This window comes from Phyllostomus hastatus, unplaced genomic scaffold (genome assembly GCF_019186645.2).
Source record: "Phyllostomus hastatus isolate PE091 unplaced genomic scaffold, TTU_PhHast_1.1 phas_contig_62, whole genome shotgun sequence".
Classification (NCBI taxonomy): domain Eukaryota; kingdom Metazoa; phylum Chordata; class Mammalia; order Chiroptera; family Phyllostomidae; genus Phyllostomus; species Phyllostomus hastatus.
In genome coordinates this window covers 686,293-712,254 of record NW_025333921.1, presented here as the reverse complement: position 1 = coordinate 712,254, position 25,962 = coordinate 686,293, and the positions used below count along the sequence as shown (strand labels likewise).

The following is a 25,962-nucleotide window of genomic DNA, read 5'->3' as shown; positions in this document are numbered from 1 at the left end:
TTATTTTCCAAAAGCACTGTTTTTATTTGTATAGAGTCCTAACCACTTCAGTGGCAGGAGGAAGAGAGGTTCCTTTTTCAATCCAGGGGTCTCCATAATGTTGGTCTGTTGTTACCAAACACAGGCAAGTGGTGTCATGGATTTGGTAAACTATTCAATGTTTAGTCTCTCTCTGCTAGAGCAACAAGGTGAGCATCAATCTCTGCTTCTGTAAGAATCCTAGAAAGCAAAGGGGGAAAAAACCCAAACTGTTTACTTTCTGAAAAGTTCTATTATGCAAAATTCCAAGTACACATAAAAGTAGAATGGATAGTAATGAACTTGTGTGTACCAAACACCCAACTTCAACAATTATCAATTTATAGATAATCTTTAAAAATTCTATACACCCACTATTCATCCCTTTAGATTACTTTGAAGGAATGTCCCAATGTCATATCAACTCCCTCTATACACAAAAATGTTTACTTTACATCAGATCTACAATTAGGTCTTTTGGAAATAAAACCCTTTTAGTTCAGCTATGACAGAAAATACTTAAACATAAAGCTAAACTACATACAACGCATTCTATTTTAGCCTATGTCCAAATCCCTTTATATCTAGTATAACTCAAGATTGTATCAGCTGAGACATAAGAAGACATTCCATACTGAACAAATGATATTTTCTAAATGATGTTTGCAACAAAGAAATCAACTGCTTGGTAACCTTTAACTTGACTCATTACTGCTAGACTTCTAAAAAGTGAAATTTGTCAAAGCGACATTATTTAGTACAAATTGGGGCAATGTAAGTAGCTTATATAGTCGTTGCTGTTCATGTTACATCGTCTAGTTATTATTTACGTATATTTATTATGACAGAATTTATGAATGGTACAAGGGCTTTTGAAGACACAGGATCTTTGGTTTCTTATCTATCTATCTAATTGATGGAAATAAAAATTTTAAAGGTTATATAGGAGGGTCTTAGAATAGAAAACAAAAAGTAATTATAAGTCCTTTTGAGAGATCTGTAAATTGCTCTTGATGAAATTTTACTGTTGAAAAAAAAGACAAACTTTTCCTACAGAAAAAAAGAGATTTTTTTTAATTCTATAAAATTTTCTTAAATCTTTCATGTTTGTATCACTTACCTACAGGCAACAAAAAGAACAAATTAGAAAAAAAAGGCACACTAACAAAAAACTCCTACAGGTCTGGTTAAGTTTAGATTATTTAACCATCTTTTTCCCTACCATGAACCACAAGCATGTGTCCTTATAATTATGAATGAAGAGTTAAGATGCCTTCTACCAGTTCCTTGCATTCGTGGACCTAACTGAAGTATTTTCCATTATTCAAAAGAGCAACCAAGTTCATGATAAGTAACAACCTCATTGGGTTGCTGGGAGGATTAAGTGAACCTATATGTGTTAAGCACCCAGTACCGATTTGACTCATGGAAGCTGCAAGGTTGATTTGTGGGAGTTAGTCACTTAGTTCACTTAGTAAGAACAGACAGACATCAAGCATCTGCAATTCAATGAGCTGTATTCAAAATTTGGGGCTTCCAAAGATCTCCAGATAGGGTTTGATGTATATTAGTATTTCAGCTTGCTCTTCAATTAAATAACCACTAAATAACCAAGGCTCCACCTGAAAAACCTGAAAACTGCTTTGACATTTGGAATTTCTATTGACCTTAAGCTAAAAAAAGAAAAACACTTATGCTTACTTTACTCTTTACATAAAAGAGATTATTTTATTTCACCTCTGGCATCAGATAGAAAATCAGTCTGAAATAGGAGAAAAGTAGTTATGTCTCTCTTCAAGACACCTAGTTTGTTTTTTTTGGGGGGGGGGAGTGTTCATTACTACTTTTATTTATTATTATTATTATTTTAAAAAATAGTTTATTTTGACATCCAGTAAGTTTTAAAGAAGATCTCTCAGGTGATAAAGAAAATAACTGTAAATGTAGGTTAAGAAAATTCTTTTTTTCCTCCCTAAGTTATAGGACAAATGGGCCCCCACATCTTTACCTTTCTAGGCTGGAATTTATCACATGGCAAACTTCTTTAAGCACCTGGCTGACAATTCAACTCACCTGAATTTAGGATTTTCAACTGTAACTACTCCAACTTCTATTTCTGAAGGTTTGAAATCAATTGATAGAACAGTAGACAAACATGTAATTGCAGTCTGAAAAAAAAGTTAAAATATAGTATTTTTCAGAGATTCTAAGCTTATTCAAATCATGAATTTACCCACGAGGTATTCATTCTTGCTCCCTGTTTTGCTGATGTAATTCCATAGCCACACATTACTAACAGACTGTTTAATTCTATCATGTCACCTGCCAATGATAAAAAACTTGTTTATACCAACCCATCTATAAACCAAAAGGGTCCATCAAACAAAATAGGAAGAGTCACACAAAACTGTACATTTGGTTGATAATCACTACATAGCAGGCACTATGCTTCACATTTGGAGTGAGATAAAGGGGGGGATAAAGATGAATGATATGGTCTTCTTTCAAGGAATTTACAGAATAACAATTGAATGTTTTAAGTAGTTCTGCATCTGATGTGATTAATCACTTATGTAATTATGAGTTGCACTAAAAAAACCATTAATAAACATTTAAACGAGGGATAGTACCTCCCAGATAAAAACTAGCTTTATATCTCCTGTAAGTATAAATAATACTGCCAACCAAACATAGAAGTATTAAGACAGTAATGTTTCCTTTGTCATTTGTCAGAATCATGTTGTTAGTCTTTAGAAATGGCTGTAGCCCAGACCCTCATTCCAAAATCTAAAATAACTCCTTGGCTATAAATAAGAGGCTTCTTTAGTCTAATGTTACTAAATATTTGTATAAGAATTTTAGCTTATTCTATCAATGTAAAAGTTCCCAATCATAATAAATAATCCCCTCCAGAACCATGCACAAAGCTAGCTCCAATTCTGCATCCCAGATATAATTTCTCTGCCAAGTCATCCCGTGACCATATTCTTTACTAGGAAGATGTTTGCTTCCCCTAAGAACTTGGCATGTGGCTATTTATTTTGCCGCTAGTACACCGTAAGAGCAACATTACTGAGTCAATTTTTTTCATTTTTTAAAAAGATTTTATTTATTTATTTATTTTTAGAGCGAGGTGAAGGGAGGGAGAAAGAAAGGGAGAAAAACATCAATGTGTGAGAGAAATATCAATCAATTGCCTCTCCCTCACCCCCAACTGGGGACCTGGCTTGCAGTCCAGGCATATGCTCTGACTGGGAATCAAACTGGTGACCTTTCAGTTCAAAGGCCAGCACTCAATCCACTGAGCCACGCCAGCCAGGGCAATTTTTTCATTTTTGCTACCAAGAAGCTGAAGACTAATTTGAATTATACCTATGCAGGTCTTTAGGTCTAGACTTGATTCCTATTCTTAGTTATATTTTTCCATTTTATATGTGTTTTGTTAAAGCAATATCAAATATATTATGAAATGAGAATAGGGAATTAAGTGAATAAAAGCAGTTCTAACTGTTTCCATGTCAGCTGAATGACATCAGTTTTACTACTAAGCTGACAAACTTGGATCTTGTGATATAACCCAGGAATAGAGTTTATAGATGGTCAAGTGTGCAATGACCTTCACTCTTCCATACAGTACAAAAAACTCAGCTTTGACCCAATTAAAAAATGGGCAAAGGACTTGAACAGATACTTCTCCAAGGAGGACATGCAGAGGATCCAGAGACACATGAAAAGGTGCTCAGTATCGCTAGCTATCAGAGAGATGCAAATTAAAACCACAATGAGATACCACTTCACACTGGTCAGAATGGCCATCATAAACAAAGCAACAAACAACAAGTACTGGAGAGGCTGTGGAGAAAAGGGGACGCGAGTGCACTGTTGGTGGGACTGCAGACTGGTACAACCACTATGGAAAACACTATGGAATTTTCTAAGAAAACTAAAAATGGATCTGCCTTTTGACCCAGCAATTCCACTGCTAGGATTATATCCTAAGGACCCTGAAACAACAATCCAAAAGAACCTAAGCACCCCAATGTTCATAGCAGCACAATTTACAATAGCCAAGTGCTGGAAGCAACCTAGTGCCCATCAGTAAATGAATGGATCAAAAATCTATTATGTAGTAAAAACTACACAATGGAATTCTATGCAGCAAAAAGAAAGAAGGAGCTCCTACCCTTCATGACAGCATGGATGGAACTGAAAAGCACTATGCTAAGCGAAATAAACCAGGCAGTGAAAGACAAATACCATATGATCTCACCTTTAACAGGAACCTAATCAACAAAACAAACAAACAAGCAAACTATAACCAAAGACACTGAAATAGAGAACAGGCTGACAGTGACCAGAGGGGAGAGGGGAAGGACTTTCAGGGGAAAAGGGGAAGGGTTTGCAGGAACAAGTATAAAGGACACATGGGCAAAAACTAGGGGGGGCTAGAAATGGAAGGGAAGTGGGGAGGGCTGGGGGCGGGGCTGGGATGGGAGTAAAAGGCAGAAAACTGTACTTGAACAATTAAAATAAAATAAAATGTAAAAGCAAAACCAAAACAAAACAAAAACAAACAAACAAACAAACAAACAAAACCCAAAATTCACAACTGAGCTTATTTTGGCTTACTTACTTCCACTGTCTGTTCAAACGTCCAATCAAATTTCTTCTTCACTTTTTTTTCAAGAAAGCTGGTTGACTCAGTTTGTTTTACTCCTGCTGCAGTGGCTTTAAACCCACAGTAGTAACCTGCAGGATCACACTTGTACACCTGAGGGCCTTGTTCTTCATCTATACCAATTAAAATCATACCTGAAAAGAAAGAAAGACCCTCATTTAATGTCTTATACCTTTATACAACAGAATTTCTTAGCAGTTGTTAATCATTACTCTGGTCAGCTCTTTCAGAATACGTGTTTTGCTTTGAAAAGAAAAAAAACCTGACAAACAAAATACAGGTTATCACCACACATAAATTAGGTAACAGAAATTTCCATTTCTTGAAAGGTTTTATCCAAATTTTTAGAACGTTCCAATTATCACAAATGTAATTTACAAACAATTTTTTTGAATCCTTGCTATCATTCAAAGCATGTTCCTTTGAACTCTAATAATTTGGAAAAACTTTTCATGTAATTCTTTTAGGGAAAATAACATACAAAAGCATACTAAGTGTTCTAAAGTACTCTGCTGTAGGTTGACCTACTTTTAGCTCAGTAGTTCTCAAATTTACTTGACCAAAAAATGCTTTCTTTTTTAAAAAAAATTTAAGAACGACCAATTAAGGTTCGAGGGAACTGAAAATGAACGTAACACCCCTTGCGCACACTGAAGCAACATGAACCACACACCTGGGTGCTAATGCTCACCTCTGCACTGCTGGTCTTTGCTCCTGTGGGTCTGTGTTCCCCTACTAATCAGTATGAGCTCAATTCTAAATTCTGCACATAAATCTATTACAAATTAATCATGTTACTAGAATGAATGATATAACAATTAAAAGAGTCACTGCCACAACACTTCTTTCTACTCAGCAAAGCAGGTCACAAAATATTAAGAATGGCTTAACCCCTGCTTTCTTACATTTTAGATTTGAACCTCTTTTTAAAGTGTTTTCTTCCAAGATATGGTATGAACTAACTATTCACATTTATAGATGTTTTACAGAGTCTACTAATGAGGAATTTTCAACCTTATTTTATTGCCAAACACTATGACAGGGATCAGGTATCTGCTTTATTCAAATGTTAATCTTACCCTGGAATTTTCTTTACATTTTATAGTTTAATAAATACAAAGTACAAGGGCAACACAAGAGATATCCACTTACTGCCCGGGGGAAGTAAGAAACACTTTTCTACTCTAGGGTCTTGCAAGACGAGGAGGGTTTAATAGGTGGTAAAAACGTGAAGGGCAATCAGGGCAAAAAGAGTCAGACATGAAAGGCCCTGCAGGGTATGCCCAGGGAATGATCTGCGTATTACTGGGTCTTCAGATGAGGGAGGAAAACAGTACAAGAAAGAGGCAACTTCAGAGTAAACTGTTAGGGGGCCTGCATGTCATAATAAAGAGCTGGGAATTACAATCTAGCCAATGAGTAATCGTTTTTCCAAGGGAGCAACAACCAAAACTTGACTTCAGGATGGTAACTCATGCAGCATTATGAAAGGCTAGGAAACAGTGAGAAGGGAGAGAAGAGAAAGTGGCAAAGGCAAGAGATGATGAAAAAATGACAGAAGACATTGAGAAGGAACCCATATTCTGAAGAAAAGCTTGATGACTGATTAGATGACCAGGGAAGGTGGAGTGGGGATAGAAGAGGATGAAAGCAGTGATGATTCCTACTGCAATGATTTCAAGCTTGAAGTGTTTGTAGGACATGGAGGAAGGGACTGGGCTAAAGCTAATGTGGGAGTGACTGGCATACAGGTTATAAATGAAGCCACGAAAGTAGGTGAGACCACAGAGACAGAACAAAAAGGGAGAGAAGACCCAGGGAGAGAAATCTAGTGAGCAATGGCACTGAGAGACCAAAAGAACAGGATGAGCTAAAGAAAGTGAAGTGGAGGAGAAAAGAATACTAAAGAAATCAAGGGAGAATTTTTAAGTGAGAGGTCAAAAAATAGGATTAGATTCTAAAGACAAATCATTATGTTGACTGCTTTAATTCTCATAAATGAATAATACTATGTCAGAAAAAAACATTGAATTTTTTAGGGTAATTTATTTTATTAAGTCAAAGTCAGTAAATCTTATCCCTCTCCCAATAAAATTGTGTTTTTTAAAAAAGAAATTTATTCTAGCCCTGGCTGATGTGGCTCAGTGGATTGGGTGCTGGCCTGTGGACCAAAGAGTCACCAGTTCAATTCCCAGTCAGGGCACATGCCTGGGTTGCGGGCTGGGTCCCTGGTTGGGGGTATGTGAAAGAGAGGCAACCAACTGAGGTACATCAATCACAATGGTGTTTCTTTCACTCTCCTCCCCGCCCCCCTTCCCCTCTCTCTCTCTAAAAGTAAATAAAATCTAAAAAAAAAAAAAAAGAAATTTATTCTAAAAATATGAATCACAGGCATATGTGTGTGAGCCTGATTCTTTAGGGTGGTCAAAAAAACAAAAAACAAAAAACAACTGCATTGTTAAGATGCCCAATTTAGGCATTTCCTTCGAACTAGTAATCTAGAATTGCTGTGGAATCCACATTACAACAGCCTGATACAGCAACAACTTGGATCTTCCAAATCACATACCCTAACTAGAAATATTTTGATAAAAAGACTAATAGCATCTAAAGCTCAAAAATAACACTGTAAATACTGTTGTGAAACCTATCCTTCATTGCTGATTTATTATAAAGATTTCCTCATCTTATATAATTTCTAAACCATATGTTCAGAACCCAGGTGTTACTGAAATCTTTCTTTATGTATCTTCTCTAAAAAAACAAAAACAAACCTAAATTCATCAATTATTTGGGAGGCTTCTTAATATACTTACAACAACCAAGAGGCCTCATTTCAGCATTCTGTGTGTAGACCTGAGAAATATCAGCAATTCTTTTACACAGCATGTCCACAGGAATCTCATAGCCATACTTGTATTTCCAATTAGCTGCCTCATAGCGTGCCCTCTGTACCTGGGATCTGCTGTCAGCTAAGAGCATAAAAAAGATTTAGTTCTTTACAAGGCAAGAATGAACCTCTAAGCCACACAATTTTCCACATTTATGGATATATATCTCCATTATGTCTTAAGGAAAACAGAAGTAGTGCACTATGGCTTTTTCTCCCACCAATGAATAGTGAATGACTCAGCCACAAGCACATGACAAAAATAACAAATTTTAAGATGAAGTTCTATACACAGTATTGCCTTTTTATTCTGAGCCATTCACCAGCTGTCAAAATACTATCTATAACTAACAACTCCCTAAAAACACGTTTTAAGAAGAGAGAATAATGCTTCTCTTGATATTTTTTGGTAAGCTTGAATTTTCCCTGGATTTCAGAAAACAGAAACCCACAGTAGTATTTTATAATTCTCACCTACTTCTAACCAGTGTCAATTTTATCAGATTTGAAATATACTGATTTACATCCCCTTAAACTATTAACTACATCTGAAATACATCATCTATGAGAGGGGCCTCAGCCCAGTTTCCCTAACAATAGTATCAGTAAGCTCACAGTACTCTGAAGATATTGACAGTAGCCTTAGAAAACTGCAAATCTACTCACATCACCTGGAAAATAAGGCACTTCCTTTAGTATAAAAATCAGTATGAAACTCAAAAATATTTTGTAGAAAATAACAAAACTGAGTAGATATCAGGCCAATTACCTGTCATTCCTGTCATCACACAGCCAATGTTTTCGGTTATCTTGAATAAGTGAGTCACTGTGCTGGAATCCAGTAATTTGTCCTAATGAACAAAATAAGTCAAGACAATGAAAATCACAGGTCTCTGTAGTGATAAAAGAACGGAATTATAACAATACACTACATAATAAGTGTCTGCTGTTCACTTCACAGTTAACACCAATTTTTGAAAAAGGGAAGGGGGACTCTATTTTCCTTTTTAAGATGAAATGTTTCCTGGGGCAGGACTACAGTCACCAAAGTGAGTTTCAAGGTCCATCCATGAAGAAAAAAGACCTAGAAATCCCACTGTGCTTAACATCATATCACAAAATTTAATATGTTGATTCTGTCTACTCAAACTGTCCATAGTTGTTTAATAAATACTAGGAAAACAGAGTCAAAGCAAGAATACTGTTAATATATATAGGTAATAATACACCTTTGTACACACTCGTGAAAAATTCCGGCATTACATTCTGTAACAATTGGCTGTCTGGGCAGTATTACTTACAGGTACTTTCTTCTGTGTGACGACTACTGCACAGTCCTTCCCTCTGACAGCTACCGATGTAAGGCCGCCCTGGTTAATGGCCTTAAAAGCATATTCTGGAAAACAGAATGGATTGTTTAAAACACAGAATAAGTTATCACAGATTCATGCAATGGGATAATAAGCAGTTATTAAAAAGAATGAGCTAGAGCTATAAAAGCTAACAGAATATTATCTAGAACACGAAAAGTCAAAATAACAACAATAACAAATCATAGTTAAACCAACTCCATTTCTTTCTACTTTAATTTTACTGAATTCAGTTTTATCAGGCTCAAGTAGCAAATCTCAAATAATGATTAAAATAACTAATTTTATCAAATATTTATTAATTATGTTTTATCATTAAAAATTTTTTTATTGATTGATTTGAGAGAGAGAGGAAAGGCAGTGGAGAAGAAGAAGGTGAGAGAGAGAGAGAGAGAGGGAGAAAGAAACATTGATTTGTTGCATTCATCCATGGATTCTTGTATATGCCCTGACCGGGGATTGAACCTGGAACCCTGGCATATCAGGAACAACGCTCTGAGCTACCCAGACATGGCTGTTTTATCATTTTAAAACTTGGTTTTGTGGCCATTGTTTCTACTAAGTTTGACAGACTAAGTTGCTCTAAGTTTTCTCACGATTTTTTATTTCTGTTAATTTTTGGTCAATAACTAATTTGACTATATGCAGTTTTAATTGTTCTTAGATTATTTTGCACTATTTGTTTCCCTACCAAGCTGAATTTTTCTGGATCACACCTTTTGCATCCATGTTACCTACAACATAGTATTCTTTAGTTTGTCTATAATAAACTTCAGCTTGTGTCCTTCAGTTGTTGTCAAACCACTACCTAAGTTAAAACAGCTGGATCAAAATAGTAGCATAAAAACAAACTACTTGGCATCATGTACTTTAGTTGATAATGACTGCCTTTGGAGAACAGAATTATAGATGAGACTATCCCTTCCTATGTTATGTATTTCCATAATATTTAAATTTAACATTTTGTAATTTGGAAAATGGCAACAGAAATTAATATATACTCACTGCAGGAAATATGAAAAGACAGAAGGTAATATAATAGAAAAAATTACTCATAACTCCAATCAGTATCTACATTTTCACACATAATAGATGCTTTTAAAATTCTGTCACGTATTACTCTGGGCATTGTGTCTAAGGCCTGACCTCATTTGTTCAAAAAGTCATTGGTGATGAGGACTAGCTAAGGATCTTCCTATAACAGGAGTTATAATAAAAATCCTTTATCAAATATTTCTAAATGACTATTGAAGAGAGAACAAGAGTAAAAAAAAGACTCTAGAAAAATCACTTTACTTTTAAATTAGTAGTCTGTGTTTTTCAAAAGATTTTATTTATTTATTTATTTATTTATTTATTTATTGAGAGGGAAAGGGAGAAAGAAAGGGAGAGAAATATCAATGTGTGGTTGTCTTTCATGCACCCTCTCCTGAAGACTTGGCCGGTAACCCAGGCATGTGCCCTAGACTGGGAATCAAACCAGCAACCCTTTGGTTCACAGGCTGGCACTCAATCCACTGACCCACAGCAGCCAGGGTATAGCAAAATCACTTTACAGGAAGTCCTTAAACCTACCTCAGATTTAATTGGCTAATTATAATATTTTACCATCCCATTACACCGCAAATAACTTCTAAAATGTTTCTAAATGCTTCTCAGTTCTGTTTCTCACATGGCCAAGAAAACTACCAGATCATCCCTCCACGGATTAAAAAAAACTATACACTCTAGACAAAACAATAACTACCCAAAGAAACAAGAAAGCAGTCCAAAGTAAGCAGATTCTAGAGGAAGAGTCGATGTTTGGAAGAAAGGAACGGCATGCAGTGAATTTCCCATTTTTGTGCTTTATAGCTCGAGTCCACGCTCCAGTCAGGGCTAAACACCCAGAGGAAACCCAGTCCTTTTGGCCTAAAAAACTAGAGAACAGTTTGGGATAGGGGGTAACCACAGATGCTGGAAAGTGAGGGAGAAAGATAAGAGAGCCAGAGAGGGAGAGCTGTAACTTCTACATACAAGCATTGCCCAAATCTCTAGCTGATTCCATAACCACACATATATATGGGGGGACCCCCCAAAAACCTGGAATTAATCTTTTGAAGGGTAGTACAGGCTTTCCCCACTAGGTCAGTGTACCAGCTGGTGTTGTGAGAAGCAGCGTTCAGCTTCAGTGACTTTCTAAAAAAATTTTATTTACTTTTAGAGGGAAGGGGAGGGAGGGAGGAAGAGGAGAGAAACATCAATGTGTGAGAGATACATCAATCAGTTGCCTCCCACATGCCCCCAACTGGGGACCTGGCTTGCAACCTAGGCACGTGCCCTGACTGGGAGTCAAAATGGGGACCTTTTGGTTTGCAGGCCATAACTCAATTCACTGAGCCACACCAGCCTGGGCTCAGCAAACTTTTTTTAAAGACCCTTTCTATGCGCTTGGCCTTCATGATGGGCTGTTTATGAGTGTACCTACCCAGACTGCACTGAGTGTTACACAGGTTTTGACAAAAAATGGCATGACCCCCATGCTCCACCCTCCATATTCACCGGATCTTCACCCTAAGTGATCTCAATCTCACTCCAAGGTATTTTTTCCTTTCCCTGGATGAGAAAAGTCCTCAAGGGGAAACATTTTGCCAATGTGGAAGAGGTGAAACAAAAAACGGCAGAAGCACTAAAAGGCATCAAAATCGATGACTTCAAAAAACTGTTTTGGGCCCTGGCTGGCGTAGCTCAGTGGATTGAGCTCGGGCTGCAAACTAAAGTGTCACAGGTTCGATTCCCAGTCAGGGTACATGCCTGGGTTGCAGGCCATGACCCCCAGCAACCGCACATTGATGTTTCTCCCTCTCTCTCTTTCTCCCTCCCTTCCCTCTCTAAAAAATAAATAAATAAAATCTTAAAACACACACACACACACACACACACACACACACACACAAACCTGTTTTGAGCTGTGAAAAAAAAAGTCTTGATAGGTGTATTGAATGGAGAGTATTCTGAAGGTGACTGAAGTTTGAACGTGTAAGAATAAATACACATTTTTATATACATAAATTCTGGGTTTTTTTTTTTGACCCTGCCTCATTCAAGACAGACTCCAGGCAGCCTAACTAAGGATAAAAAAAAAAAGTAACATTTTCAGCTGCCACCCAAATTAAGTGTCTCCTAGAACAAATCAACACTCTTTAGAGGAATATAACAGAATCCAGTCTTCACAACCTATCCTTCACAAATGTTCAGATTAATCCAGAATTATTCAATATATAAAAACATACAAACAAACAAACAAAAAACAAAAACTAAAACCAGGAAAATGTGATCCATTTGAAAGAGACCAACCCTGAGATAATCCAGATGTTGTATTAGCAAGCAAAGTTATTAAAAAAACTATGCTCAATGGAAAATATTCTCAAAATGAAATGAGATAGGAAATCTCAGCAGAGGAAGTACAAAAGAACCAAACAGAAACTGTAAAACTGAAACAATTGGAATAAAAAAATTAACCAAATGGACTCAACTGCAGAATGAAGACAATAATGAATAGGTATAAAAATTAGTAAGAGTACCCCTGGCTGGCATAGCTCAGTGGATTGAGTGCAGGCTGCGAACCAAAACCTCACAGGTTCGATTCCCAGCCATGGCACATGCCTGGGTTGCAGGCCATGGCCCCCAGCAACCGCACATTGATGTTTCTCTCTCTCTCTCTTCCTCCCTTCCTTCCCTCTCTAAAAATAAATAAATGAATCTTTTTAAAAATTAGTAAGTAAAAAAGACAATATGGGTCAACACCAAAAGGTACAATACAATGTGTTATTAAAGTCCTATATGGAGAAACAAAAATTGGAAAAAATAATGGCTAAAATGTTTCAAATACAGCTAAAGACATAAAATTCAGACTAAAGATTTAGCAAACTCTAAGTGGGTAAATACAAAGAAAACCACATGCAGGTTCACTACAGCCAAATTCCTGAAAACTAAAAATAGGAAAAAATTTGAAAACAGAAAGAAAGAAAAGATTATACATAAGACCACAATGATTTGAATTCTGCAGACTTCACTGAAGATAGTGAAACATCATTAAAATGTGGAAAGAAAAAACATCAGTTCTGAATTCGATATCCAACAGAAATATCTTCTCACTGCTCAATGGTTTCCTTCTGCTATGAGTGTGCATGTCCAGCTATCTGCTTCTTAGAGCAGACATGACGTTCCTCTTCTACCAGTCATTGGAGGAGGACTGGGACCCTGCAGATGATTAATCTTGACCCATTCTTGGGGGTCGAGGGGAGTTTCCTAGGGATCCTATTCCATCATCATACCTGGAATTAGATGAGTTTTGGTAGCCTCTTCTTTTTTTCACATCTTGCTGAAGCAAAGTTGTGAAAAACAAAACCATGAACACACCCATTCCCCAGAAGAAATCTGTTATTCAAGATAATTTCCATGAGGGCTGACACCAGATGTCTAACACTTGTGCATGTGAGATGTAAACCATCTTGCTCCTAGTTCTCTGCCTCTGGAGCAACCAAGCATTCTGACCCCTCAGACAAGATTTTTATAGTCTTACAAAAGATTTTATGAATTGACTCCAAAGGCAAGGGAAGTAATGGCAAAAAAAAAAAAAAAAAAAAATGAATGGGACTATATCACACTAAAAAAGCTTTTGCACAGCAAAAGAAATTGCCAACAGAACAAAAAGGCAACCAACCAGAATGAGAGATGGTATTTGCAAATTACAGCTCCGACAGGGGGTTAATATCTAAAATATATAAAGAACCCATACAACTCAACACCAAACAAACAATCCAATTAAAAAATGAGCAGGGGATCTGAACAGACACTTCTCCCATACAATCACACATACAAATGGCCAACAGATATATGAAAAGATGCTCAATTTTGCCAGCTATTGCACAAGGAAATGCAAATCAAAAGTATGATGAGATACAACCTCACCCCTGTCAGAATGGCTATTATCAACAAGACAGTAACAAGTGTTGAGCCCTGGCTGGTGTGGCTCAGTGGACTGAGTGTGGACCTAAGGGTCACTGGTTCAATTCCCAGTTAGGGCACATGCCTAGGTTGCAGGCCAGGTCCCCAATGGGGTGTGCATGAGAGGCAACCACACACTGATGTTTCCCTCTCCTTCTCCCTCCCTCCCCCTCTCTAAAAATAAATAAATAAAATCTTAAAAAAAAAATGTTGAGAGAAGCTGTGGAGAAAAAAAGTACCCTCATTCACTGCTGGTAGGAATGTTAACTTCCACAGCCACTTTCGAAAACAGTCAGGTAGTTCCTCAAAAAATTAAGAATAGAGTAATCATATGATCCAGCAATCCCTCTTCTGAGTACCTACCTGAAAAACTTGAAAATATTTATTTGCAAAGATACATGCTCAGCTATGTTCACTGCAGCACCATGCACAGTGGCCAAGACATGGAAACAACTAAAGTGTCCTTTGATAGACGATTGGATAAAGATGTGGTACAAATAATATATACTATAGAATACTCCTCAGCCATGAGATGAAATACTGCCACATACAACAACATGGATAGACCTTAAGAATATTATGCTAAGCCAAATAAGTCAGTCAGAAAAGGCTAAGAACCATATGATTTCACTCATATGTGGGATATAAAACTGAAACTCACAGACACAGACAACGGTATTTAGGTTACCAGAGGGAAGGGGTGGGTGGGAGGGGTAGTCAAGGGTAAAGGGGGCCAAATATATGGCAATGGAAGATGATTTGACTGGGTGGTGGGCACACAATGCAATATACACATCATGTATTATAGAAATGTATACTTGAAACCTATGGAATCTTATCAACCAATGTCACCCCAATAAATTTAATTTTTAAAAAATCTTTCAAGAATGAAAGTAAAATACACTTCTAGACCTGCAATAAGAAATGCTAAATGGAAGGTTTTTGGGCTGAAGGAAAAATGATAGCAAATAAAAACTACAATCTTTAGAAATGAAGAACATCAAGAATGGTAAATATAAGATGCTTTTATTCTCTTTAATTCTTTAAAAAAAAACACCTAACGGAAACCATAATATTCATGGAGTTTTCAAAATATGTAATTTTACCTATATATAGAAAGGGAGTAAATAGACTTATAAGGTTTCAAGGTCTGTACATTTTATGTGAGGTGACAAATATTAACTCTAAGAAGACTGGAAGAAGTTAAGCATGTATATTATAATCCTTAGAGCAACCACTAAAAAAATGCAAAGTAGCCAAAAAGCTAATAGATTAAAATGAAATTCTAAAAAATTATTTGACTGGGCAAGGAAGTGGTATAGAGGAACAAACAAAACAGAGTAACAAATAAATAATAAAATAATAAACTTTAATCATGTAACAACTGCATTAAATGTTAATGGACAAAACACTGCAATAAAAAGCAGAAATTGTCAGAATGGATGAATAAGCAAGACTCAAATACATGCTGTTGCCCTGGCTGGTGTGGCTCAGTGGACTGAGTGCCAGCCTGCAAACTAAAGGGTTGCCGGTTTGATTCCCAGTCAGGGCACATGCCTGGGTTTCAGGTCAGGTGCCCAGTGAGGGGCATTCGAGAGGCAACCACACACTGATATTTCTCTCCCTATCTTCCCCTGTCTAAAAAGTAAATAAATAAAATTTAACAACAACAACAACAACAACAAAATACATGCTGTCTGCCAGAGACACACTTTAATAAATGGATAAAACGTGTACCATATAAACAGTAATAAGCATCAGAAAGTTGGAGGGACTACATAGCTTATAAGAGTACTTCAAAAAACATAAAAGGAAAACTGACAAAACTAAAAAGAAGTGGCCAATTCCCACCCATTTCAAGTTTATGATAATGTCACTCAGCCAAATGCTAGAAACAGACACGTACACAAAAGTAGACATATACGATATGACCCACATTTTCAGCCACCTTGACCTAGTTGATTTGAATACTGCTGGGAACAACAAAAGAATATACAGGCATATGATACAATGGTATAATATAAATGCACACAGTTCATATGTTAGGCCATTAAACGAGTCTTGATAAACTGTAAAGTATTGAAATCCCTAAGTATTGGCAAATTTAAAAACACTTCTGCCCTGGCTGGCATAGCTCAGTGGATTGAGTGTGGGCTGCAAACCAAAGTATCGCAGGTTTGATTCCCAGCCAGGGCCCATGCCTGGGTTGCAGGCCACGGCCCCCAGCAACTGCACATTGATGTTTCTCTCTCTTTCTTTCGCCCTCCCTTCCCTCTCTAAAAATAAATAAATAAATCTTAAAAAAACAAAAAACAAACAAAAAAAAACCCCCACCAAACTTCTAAATAATCCACGGGTCAAAGAAGTAATCACAGGGGAATTTAACATTATTTTGAATTGAAAGGTAATAAAAATGTAACAAAATTTGTAGGATTTAGATAAAACAGTGTTCAGGAGGGATTTTATCGCTATGGTGAATAGGCCCTAAGGTGGCTTCTCCACCACAATCCCTGCCTCCTGGAGTTCACACTTTTGTGTAATCCCCTCCCCTTGATCATGGGTAGGACCTATAACTTGCCTTTAACAAACAGAATATGGCAAAAGCAATGAGATACCTCACTCCTGATTACATTACATGAGACTGTTCTGGGAGCAGACTCACTCTAGAGATTCTTCTTGCTAGCTTGGTAAGTAGCTGTATGGCAATACACCCCCTGTGAATAGCCAGCAAGCAGTTGGGGTCCTCAATTCCCTTCATTCCCAAAATGAATTCTGCCAACAACTTCAGTGAGTTTGGAAGCAGATTCTTCTCCAGTTGAGCCTCAAGATGATTAACAGAGCTTGGACAACACCATGATTGCTTGTGAGATCATGAGCAGGGGACTCAGTTAAGCTGTTCCTGGAATACTCCTGTCCTAAAGAAACTATGAGATAGTAAGTGTGTTATTTTAGCCTGCTACACTTGTGCTAATTTTTATGCAGTGTAGAAAACTGATACATCATCCTGATATGCCAAAGGCTGTGGGTTCAATCTCCCATCAGGGCACATACAAGAAGCAACCAATGAATGCATAAAGAAGTGGAACAACAAATCTATGTTTCTTTCTCTCCCTTCCTCTCTCCCTCAAAATAAATAAATAAATAAACAAATAATTAAAATCAATTAACAAAAAAATTTTAAAACCTCATACAATAGCCTTAATTGTTTATATTACAAAAGCTCTAAAATCAGTGACTTAAGTTTTCACTTTAAGAAGCTAGAAAAGGGCGAAGGTAAGCCCAGGTTAGAAGAAACAATAAAGATCAGAAAGCAAAAAAATAGACAAAAAGAATTCAGCAGAAATTTGATTTTTTGAACAAAAACAATAAACCAACAAAATTATAAATCTTAATGTCCCCAAATGATACCCATGTCCTAATCCCTAGAACTTGTGAATAGTACTTTATGTGGCCCCCCAAAAAGGGTCTTTGCAGATGTGATTAACTTAAGGACCTTGAATATACAGAGATTATCCTAGTGGGCCCTAAATGCAATCACATGTATAAGAGAAGCAGAGGAGTTTTTATACACACAGAGGAAAAGGTGCTGTGAAGAGGGAGCAGGATGAGATTTGACATTGATGGCGGTCTAGAAGGTTAGAATGATGAAGCCATAAGCCAAAGACCGCTGGAAGCCTCTAGAAATGGAAGAGGTAAAGAATGCATTCTCTCTGAGAGCCTCCAGAGAGCATGGCCCTGCCTGACACCTTGATTTTGGTCTAGTGATACTGACTTTGGACTTCTGGTTTCCAGGACGGTGAGAGAATAAATTTCTGTTAAGCCACCAAGTTCGTGGTAATTTACTACAATAGTCACAGGAAACTAATACAAAACCCTAGCTAGACTAATCAAGGAAATGAGAATACAAATCACCAGTACCACGACCAAAAGATGGGGTGATCACTATAGATATTACAAAGGTAAGGAACAATCACTTCTATTCAGATGATTCTAATATCTGGGTCACCATTCTTAATTTTGCCTAATTTCAGTACCACATTTTCAATTGCTTGCTTTTATTACCCAACTGTTCAGAACACAATTTTGGCTTAAAAAATATTCCACTTATGGCCACAGAGAGCTATTAGTTTGTAATACCAACTCCCCTCTTACACTATCCTATGTACTCACAGACCCTGATCCTTCCCATACCCATGTCTTTGCTTCTTTATGTCCCGCCTGGATTGCCCTCTCACTCTTATATCCATCTAACCAAAGCCTGCCCTTCCCCCTTAAGCCTCTTTCATTTCCCATGGACTTCCTCTGATTGTTCCAGATGGCATTCTTCAACCCTTTCTCTGAATTTCTATAGCAATTCCTATTTCACCACTAGTTTTAACATTTTAAAATGTGTATTTCTATTCTCCATATCCAGACTGAAGAATCAAAGAAAGTAGGAACCAAGGAAATTAAAAATTAAATTTGTAACCAGAAGATACGAAGTCAAAGGATAGACATGAACCCAACCAAACTTACTCAAATTGGCTTAGAATACAGGGTTTCCTAGAAAGATTTTATTTATTTATTTTTAGAGAGAGGGGAAGGGAGGGAGAAGGGGAGGAGGAGAAACATCAATGCTTGGGAGAAACATCTATTGGTTGCCTCTTGCACACCTCCAACCAGGGACGTGGCCTGCAACCCAGGCATGTGCTCTGCCGGAAATCCAACAGGTGACCTTTCTGTTTGTGGTGTGATGCCCAACCCACTCAGCCACACCAGTCAGGGCTCTAGAAAGATTTTAATTAAAATGGATTTTATTTTTTTTTTTTAGGAAAAAAATTTCTGTTAGTACTTGACCTTCATTCACACATAGCAAAATCATCTAAGGCTGGCACGTGTTTTGCAGTTTTCCACAGTTCCCACCACTCCTTGTCACATCTCACCAAGCCTGTTTTACTCATTTGTATTACTTATCTAGTCTGCTTAAATGCAAAACAGAAAAGCAACAAAAGATAAAGCTACCCCACCACATAATAAAATCTTGTTTCATAAAAAATATTTTACACATTAAAAAATAGCTCTTAATAGAGAATGCACCTGTGAACTAAAGGGGTCCTCTTCCTCTCTATACAGACTAGTGCTATCAACAGAACTTTCTGTGATGACGGCAATGTTCTATATTAGCACTGTCCAGTATAATAGCCATTAGCTACCTATGGCTATTGAGCACAAGAAATGTGGCTAATGCAACTGAGGAACTGAATTTTAAAGTTCTTAAAGAATTATCATTCCTACTGTTCATCTTTTACTTCTCTGAACTTCTTTATCACTACTCCCATTTATCTTTTCAGCCAGCTCCTAAAATATGAGTATTTCCTAGGATTCTGTCATTTCTCCCTGTCCCTGAATGATTTTATCTTATCACTGCTAACTCTGTCATCTTTAGCACTTAACCCATACTTACACATGTCTATTTTGTCCACAGGCATGCACAAAAATAAATGCCTCTCTCTATAAATCTACTTTTCTTATAGTCCTTATCTTAAACCATGGTATTCCTAACCACTTAGTTTTTCAAGCTACAAACCTGGGTACCATCCTTAATTCTTCACCTCTTCTCTCTCAGATGTCCACTCTCAGATCTACTCAGTTTCCTCTTCCTCTTTCTCTGTCAGTACCTTAGTTCACTCATTACGGTTTATACAGATTTAGTGAACAAGCTTCTTCTAATTGGTTGTCCTGCTATCACTCAACTCTCCTGCATTCTGACTTAATAATAATCCTATCATTCTGAAAGACTTCTGCTAGCTATGCCTAAAACCCACAGGACAAAATCCAAACCCTTGCATGGTACCCGAATCTCTTTAAAATTTTTGCTACAATCTACTCTTCTGGCTGTCACTGTCTATGCACTGGCCCTCCAGAATTTCCTCACCTGATCTCCATCTAGATCAATTCATCTTCTCTGAGGAAAGGCTCCTGGCTCTCCCTGGCAGTGTCACTTTCCACAGTGCCCTTCTTTGTACTGTCATTTTAGTAGCATGTTGCAATTTTCAATACAATTCTGTATAAATCACAGGTGGCAAACACAAGGCCCAAGGGCTGAATCCGGCCCTCCATCTTGTTTTATCCCGCCGGCACCTTGTTTCTACCCTGTGGCAGCACCAAGCTCTCACTTAACTGTTAAGAAGTAGCTACATTTATACAGTCCTAAAATTACATTCCGCCCTTCGAAGGCACCTCGAGGCTGATGTGGCCCCTGGTGAAAACGAGTTTTACATCCCTGGTATAAATGAATCACCATTACAACACTATTATGATAGCATTTATATTTTGTAATAATTTCCAGAAAACTGGAAAATGTCAAGAGTAAAGGATCTACAGATAACTTCATAACTAAAGAAATACTGGTAGGGCCCTGGCTGGTGATGCTCAGTTGGTTAGATTGTAGTCCAATAAACTGAAAGGTGGCGGGTTTGATTCTGGTCAGGACACATGCCTAAACTGTGGTCAGCCCATGCCCAGTCATGGTGCATACAAGAGGCAACAGATCCATATTCCTCTCTCGAGTCAATGTTTCTCTCTCTCCTTCCCTTCCCCTCTCTCTAAAATCAGTAAGCAGGTCCTCAGGTGAGAATTAAGGGAAAAAGATACTGGTAGGGTAAAAGTAGTATCACAGTGTACAGCAGAGGTGAGGAAAAGGCCAATTAAGAAAAAATATAATGATTTTGGGGCAGCATTTAAAAGTCTTGCTTATGTATTTATTGAAAACATATTTAAGTAAAAATTTTTTAATCCTCACCTGAGAATGTATTTGTTGATTTTAGAGACAGAGGGAGAGAGAGAGAGAAAAACATCAATGTGAGAGAGAAACACTTACTGGCTGCCTCCTGTACACACCAGGACCAGGGCTCAAAGCCTTAATCCTTCAGTGTATGGGAGGACGCTCCAATTAACTGAGCCACTTGGCCAGGGCTGTATTTATTTTTTTAAAAGCCATAATTCATATGCTGGAAATAGTAATTATGCACTTTAGTTCCATGACTAAAGATTTTGGGGTTTTTTTTGGATAAAATTCCAGAAACTTGCAAAACTAGTAAACACTATTATGTTAACCTCAGTAATCTGTTCTTCAATGTTCAAGATTATGCAGGAAAATGATAACTGATAGCCCATTTCCCATTTTTAAATGGGAGAAATTACAATGGATTATCCTTAACCATGAGTTACAAATATCTATAAACTGTAACTTAAATAAATAGTAAAATACACACCTATACGTATTTGGTTGAACCAAATGAAACAGCCATTTTATACGTAAAAAAAGGTCAAGATCAGCAGCTTTATATAGTTCAACCTAACAGCAAACCATAAGATTAGAATGTAAATTGCTTCCTTCATTACAAACAAAATGGTTAATAAATAGCTGTTTTGAATAGAGATCTCTTTTTCTCAGCAATCTCTTACTCACTTAGCTTCCTTTCCTACAAAAGTTTCCCAACTTTCCTGGGACTCATTTGTATAACACTAGGGAAAAACAGGGGCTACATCTAAAAGGCACTGTGACAGAGATCAGGACAAGCATACAATGCGGGACAATGGCTCCCAGTATGACCTGCTCAATGTGATGCTAGCAGTAGTGGAGATGCACATTCCCTGTATGGATGCTCATCAGCATCTACAGGTGATTTTGAGGTTTTGCCAACTACAGGAATGTACCTCAAGATTTTTCTCACTCATACTTTTGTTTTTTGGGAGATAAAAAACCTTTCTCCCCCCATATAAACATGCACTGTGAAAGTGATCTATAGAGTCTATGAAATTTGGTTATTAAAAAAGCAAGAAATATTCTCCTGGGGAAGGCAGGATATGTCTGCATTCAATTTTAATGCTGTGTGACTACAAACATTTTGTTATTAAGATTTTTTGAAGTTGTTCATTCTATCTTTCCTTAATGTTGTAACTCAGCTGGAAAGTGTGTGTCATTTTACGGTGCCTCCATGAATACTACACTTCAAGCGGATGGAGTCACTAGAAAGCTGAGTACTAGTGGGAAGGTGAATATGAAGTTTCAAAATATAGCAGTGTTTGACCACATTACTTTTTTGCATAGTTACATTAGGTATGTATTTAAGCATACATACATACGTATGTGTGTGTATGTACTCACAGACGTTTAATGTCAAATCAGAATCAAGGAGGGCGTGAGAACTCTGGGTTGAGAAACACTACTTTAAAACCAGATTTTTTTTTAACAGCAAAAGAGGCAAATACTAAGTACTTCTCAGTCCATTTATTTGTAAAACTCTTGATTCCATTTTTATCAGCCACCTGTTTCTTCCTGAAACAGTTATTGAACACTTATAATGCAACACTGTTCTTAAGTACTTTACATCTACTAACTTATTAAATCCTTACAGCCCTATAAGGTAGGTGTAATTATTATCTCTATTTTACACATGAAGAAAATTCTCATAGTTGGTGTGGAACAGGGACTCAAACCCAGGAATGCTGGCTTCAATGCACAATGTCACTTCTAGATTAAAAAACCATTCTCTTCAGTCTGTCTCCACCAGCCCATTTCTTTCCTGTTCCTTATCAGTATGCTCCCCTGTTAGAAGCAACCAGGCAGTGCTCACATCCACCTGGCGATGTGACTGCTCATTCAAGTGACTGCTCCTCTCCTCTCTTCCCAGACCTATCCAACAAAAGATCAGCAAGCAGAAAGTAACCAGGCTTATTTGCTCCACTTGGGCCTTAGTCCCCCTTCTGATAACTTGGGGAATCCCTAAAATGAGATTTCAAAGCTAGATATTCTGTATATAGCTCTATGGTTTCTCTGCACGAGTGCACGCGCACACACACACACAACTTGAATACACATGTCAACAGACATTTTTCAATCGTACAAAGGGTACAAATGACAATCAAGTCTCCCTACTCCCTGGAAATGCACACTGTCAATGATTTGTTTATAATTATGGTTAACATTTTAACTTTAAATTTATACTTCTATTTTTTGATTTATCAACTTTAGACTATATTTATCTCTTGAGTCCCAACTCAAGGAGGAGCATACTCATCTTTCCATTAATCTTTCCTCCCTTTGTCACCTCATTTTTGTTATATTATTTTTCCACTGTCAGTGGTAAAGTTTTCACTCTATAATTTTTATATGCCTTTGTCTTAGGTATATTCTAAAGTTTATAAACTATTGGGTTGGCCAAAAAGTTCATTTAGTTTTTTTCAGCATGATGGCACTAGTAGTGCTTTGTCTTTAACTTCATTCAAAACAGCTTTGTTAGATTGAATTGGGACAGCTGTCATATCAGTGTGCATTAAAAAAAAACATCAAAATTGGTGAATTTTTCTGCAGCCATTTTAAGATTGAAAATAGAAGAATATATGCAACGTTTTTGGCATATTATACTTCCCTATTTCCAGAAATGTAAAAATGCAACTGAACTGCAAAAAAAAGATTTGTGCAGTATATGGAGAAAGTGCTGTGATTGACCAAATGTGTTAAAAGTGGTTTGCAAAGTTTCTTGGTACTAATGACATTGTAACCAAGTAATTCTTAGCTGTGTGGCTGTCTTATGCTTTGGAAAATGTTTACCAGAACCCCTGGCCTCTACCCACTGGAGGCCAATAGTGGGAGATACCACATACTCAAAATATCCAAATCAATAAAGTTAAAGTTACTGGTGAAAATGAAAAATGTGTCTTTTACAGAAAAAAGCTAAACAAACTTTTTGGCCAACCTGATTAACACACAGCATGTACAATATTACGGTAATGTACATATATTTCACTAGAGAAGCAAGCATGGATGGGAAATATTCCAAATTTACAGAGCATTTAATCAAATAGCTCCCACACCCTAACCCCTTCAAAAAAGCCAAAGAATTAACAGGAATCTAGTAACATTTACTGAACACTTAATACTGTGCTAGGCACTCTACATACATCACTTTATTTAATCCTCAAAACCACCACATAAGGAAGGGATTATTAGCTCAACTTTGCAAAGAGAAGCTATGGCTAAAATTCTATCACTTGGCCGGCTAGTATGGAGCAGGAATCTGAATCCAGGTATGGGCTCCAGGGCCTGAACTCATCATCACAATACTGCTTGCTCATACTAACTATTCTTTCACTTTCCTTTTCCTAGCACTGTCTAATTAGTGCCCTGAATAGCAAAGAGAATGTTATTCAACAAGGCAGAGTTTAAAATCATTCTGTCTATATATTACTGATCAAAATATTGACTATATTTTTCAACTGGGCATGAGTTAAAACGGTTACTGAATCACCCAATATGATATTGTTTCTTGTTATATTAAATACAGTATGTAGCCATACAGTGGACTGGTTTCATTCCAAATTACCTTTGACTCTATTCCTGAAATTTACAGATGTAAATCAGGTTCTCTTGGTATTAAATTTTCTATGGCAAGAGGTTAAGAGTCATAGTTATAATCATAACCTAAACCCTGACACTATTTCCACCCAATAAAATACACTGTTATACTAAATAAATATCTAGTTTAGACTTTCTTTCCACTAAAACTTTCTTCAGTAAACAGCTAGTTCACCACACCTCACCTACAATTCAGAACCAGCTTTTAAACTACAGGAGCAGTCAAACAGATGTGGATTAAAAGTAGATGTTAGTTTCAAGAGCAGCTCATTCTATCTACCAGTTTTCCAAAGATGTCCTGAGCTCTGTAGATACTAGTAATTTAGCATTCTCCTTTTGCTTTTTATCCGTTTGTTTACGTTATCTGCCATTCCCTTTAAGTTGTGAGCTTCAGTATGAGGGCGGGAGACATCTTTGCATCCCCTAGATCAGCAGTGTCTGGCACACAGAAGACTCTCAATGTCTGTGTGGAAACAACCACAGGAAAGGAAGTGCATGCTGCAAACAAAGGAAAACGGAGAGAGAACGTTTTAACTGGGAGGTTAAAGAACCAATTGCTCTTTAGAGAAGTACAGACGTTGGGTCACCTAAGCCTAAATGTAACAAGTAAACAGGCGTCCGGAAGTCGGAGTCAGATATTACGGTCCTACCTTGCTTAGCTGCTTATTTTGTCCAAGCAGTGAAGCCGCTCGCCCTGAATAACAAGAGGCCTTCAGCCTTCGGGTCTATGATCTCTGCCTCCAGACTGCGGTGAGACCACCATGGGACGTCAAGCCAGACTAGGCCCTTCTCCTGCCCCAACTCTGGCCACGCTTCGGCACCGGTCTAAACTCCAGGCCGTAACATGACAGAGCAATTCGAATGGACCAAAGGCGCACCTGGTTCACTCACCTACTTGGTAGAGCCGGCCTTCAGGTGAAAAAATGGTAATGTGGCGGTCAAAGCCAGCGCTTGAACCACGGGACATGTTGGTGTACTCACTACTTCAAGAACAGTATCTGGGCCCCGTAGCTCCCGCACCAGGCGTCTTAACCCCTCCGGAAGTTGCAGCGATTGCTTCCGGTGCACTGGACGACGTGTGTCGTTCCGATGCGCGGAACTCACGACTCCAGCGTCAGCCGGGCCGCGGAGGGAGCTCCGAGGCCCCGCCCCGTCCACGGTGTGGAGAAAACGGTTGCTAGGCTACGTTGTGCGCTTGCGTCAGCCTCAGGTCCGAGCGCCTTCAGGAGACCAGGTGAATTCGAGCTGGGGCGGTTTGGAGCTGTAATCTGGAAAATGAACTGATTATGGCAGGAGAGAAGAAAAACTTTATGGGAACCCAGAGTAATGATTTGCCATTCAGTGTGACCTAAACGGATTGTGTGTTTCCCAAGTTTGTCGTTAGTTTTGGCCCCTATATAGCCAGCGTGCAAGATTGCTGGCGTCCTTTCTAACCTTTTCTTTATCCACCCACTTGCCTTCCTACTGCGGGGAGAAATGGATTGTATCCGTGAATTTTTAGGTGCAGAAGGGAGCGGGTTCTGGTAGCCACTGGAAAGAGAAAAATTTCTTCTGGCTAGGCAAGATCTTTTGGCCAGCAGCCCTGAGTTGTCTTGAAAGTGCAGCTGAAGTTGAAATA

General features: G+C 37.7%; 1 protein-coding gene and 1 pseudogene across 1 annotated transcript; both read right to left on the bottom strand.

The window, feature by feature from the left end:
* Positions 1 to 25,408, bottom strand: PSMA6 (proteasome 20S subunit alpha 6). The gene is made up of 7 exons (XM_045848565.1): positions 25,236 to 25,408; positions 8,888 to 8,982; positions 8,356 to 8,437; positions 7,513 to 7,668; positions 4,652 to 4,830; positions 2,092 to 2,186; positions 1 to 219 (listed from the first exon to the last, which is right to left on the bottom strand). The coding sequence occupies exons 1-7, from the start codon at positions 25,309 to 25,311 to the stop codon at positions 162 to 164; spliced, it is 741 nt and encodes a 246-aa protein (XP_045704521.1). The 5' UTR covers positions 25,312 to 25,408; the 3' UTR covers positions 1 to 161.
* On the bottom strand, positions 13,145 to 13,448 carry LOC123825102 (annotated as a pseudogene).
* Positions 25,409 to 25,962: the final 554 nt, after the last annotated feature.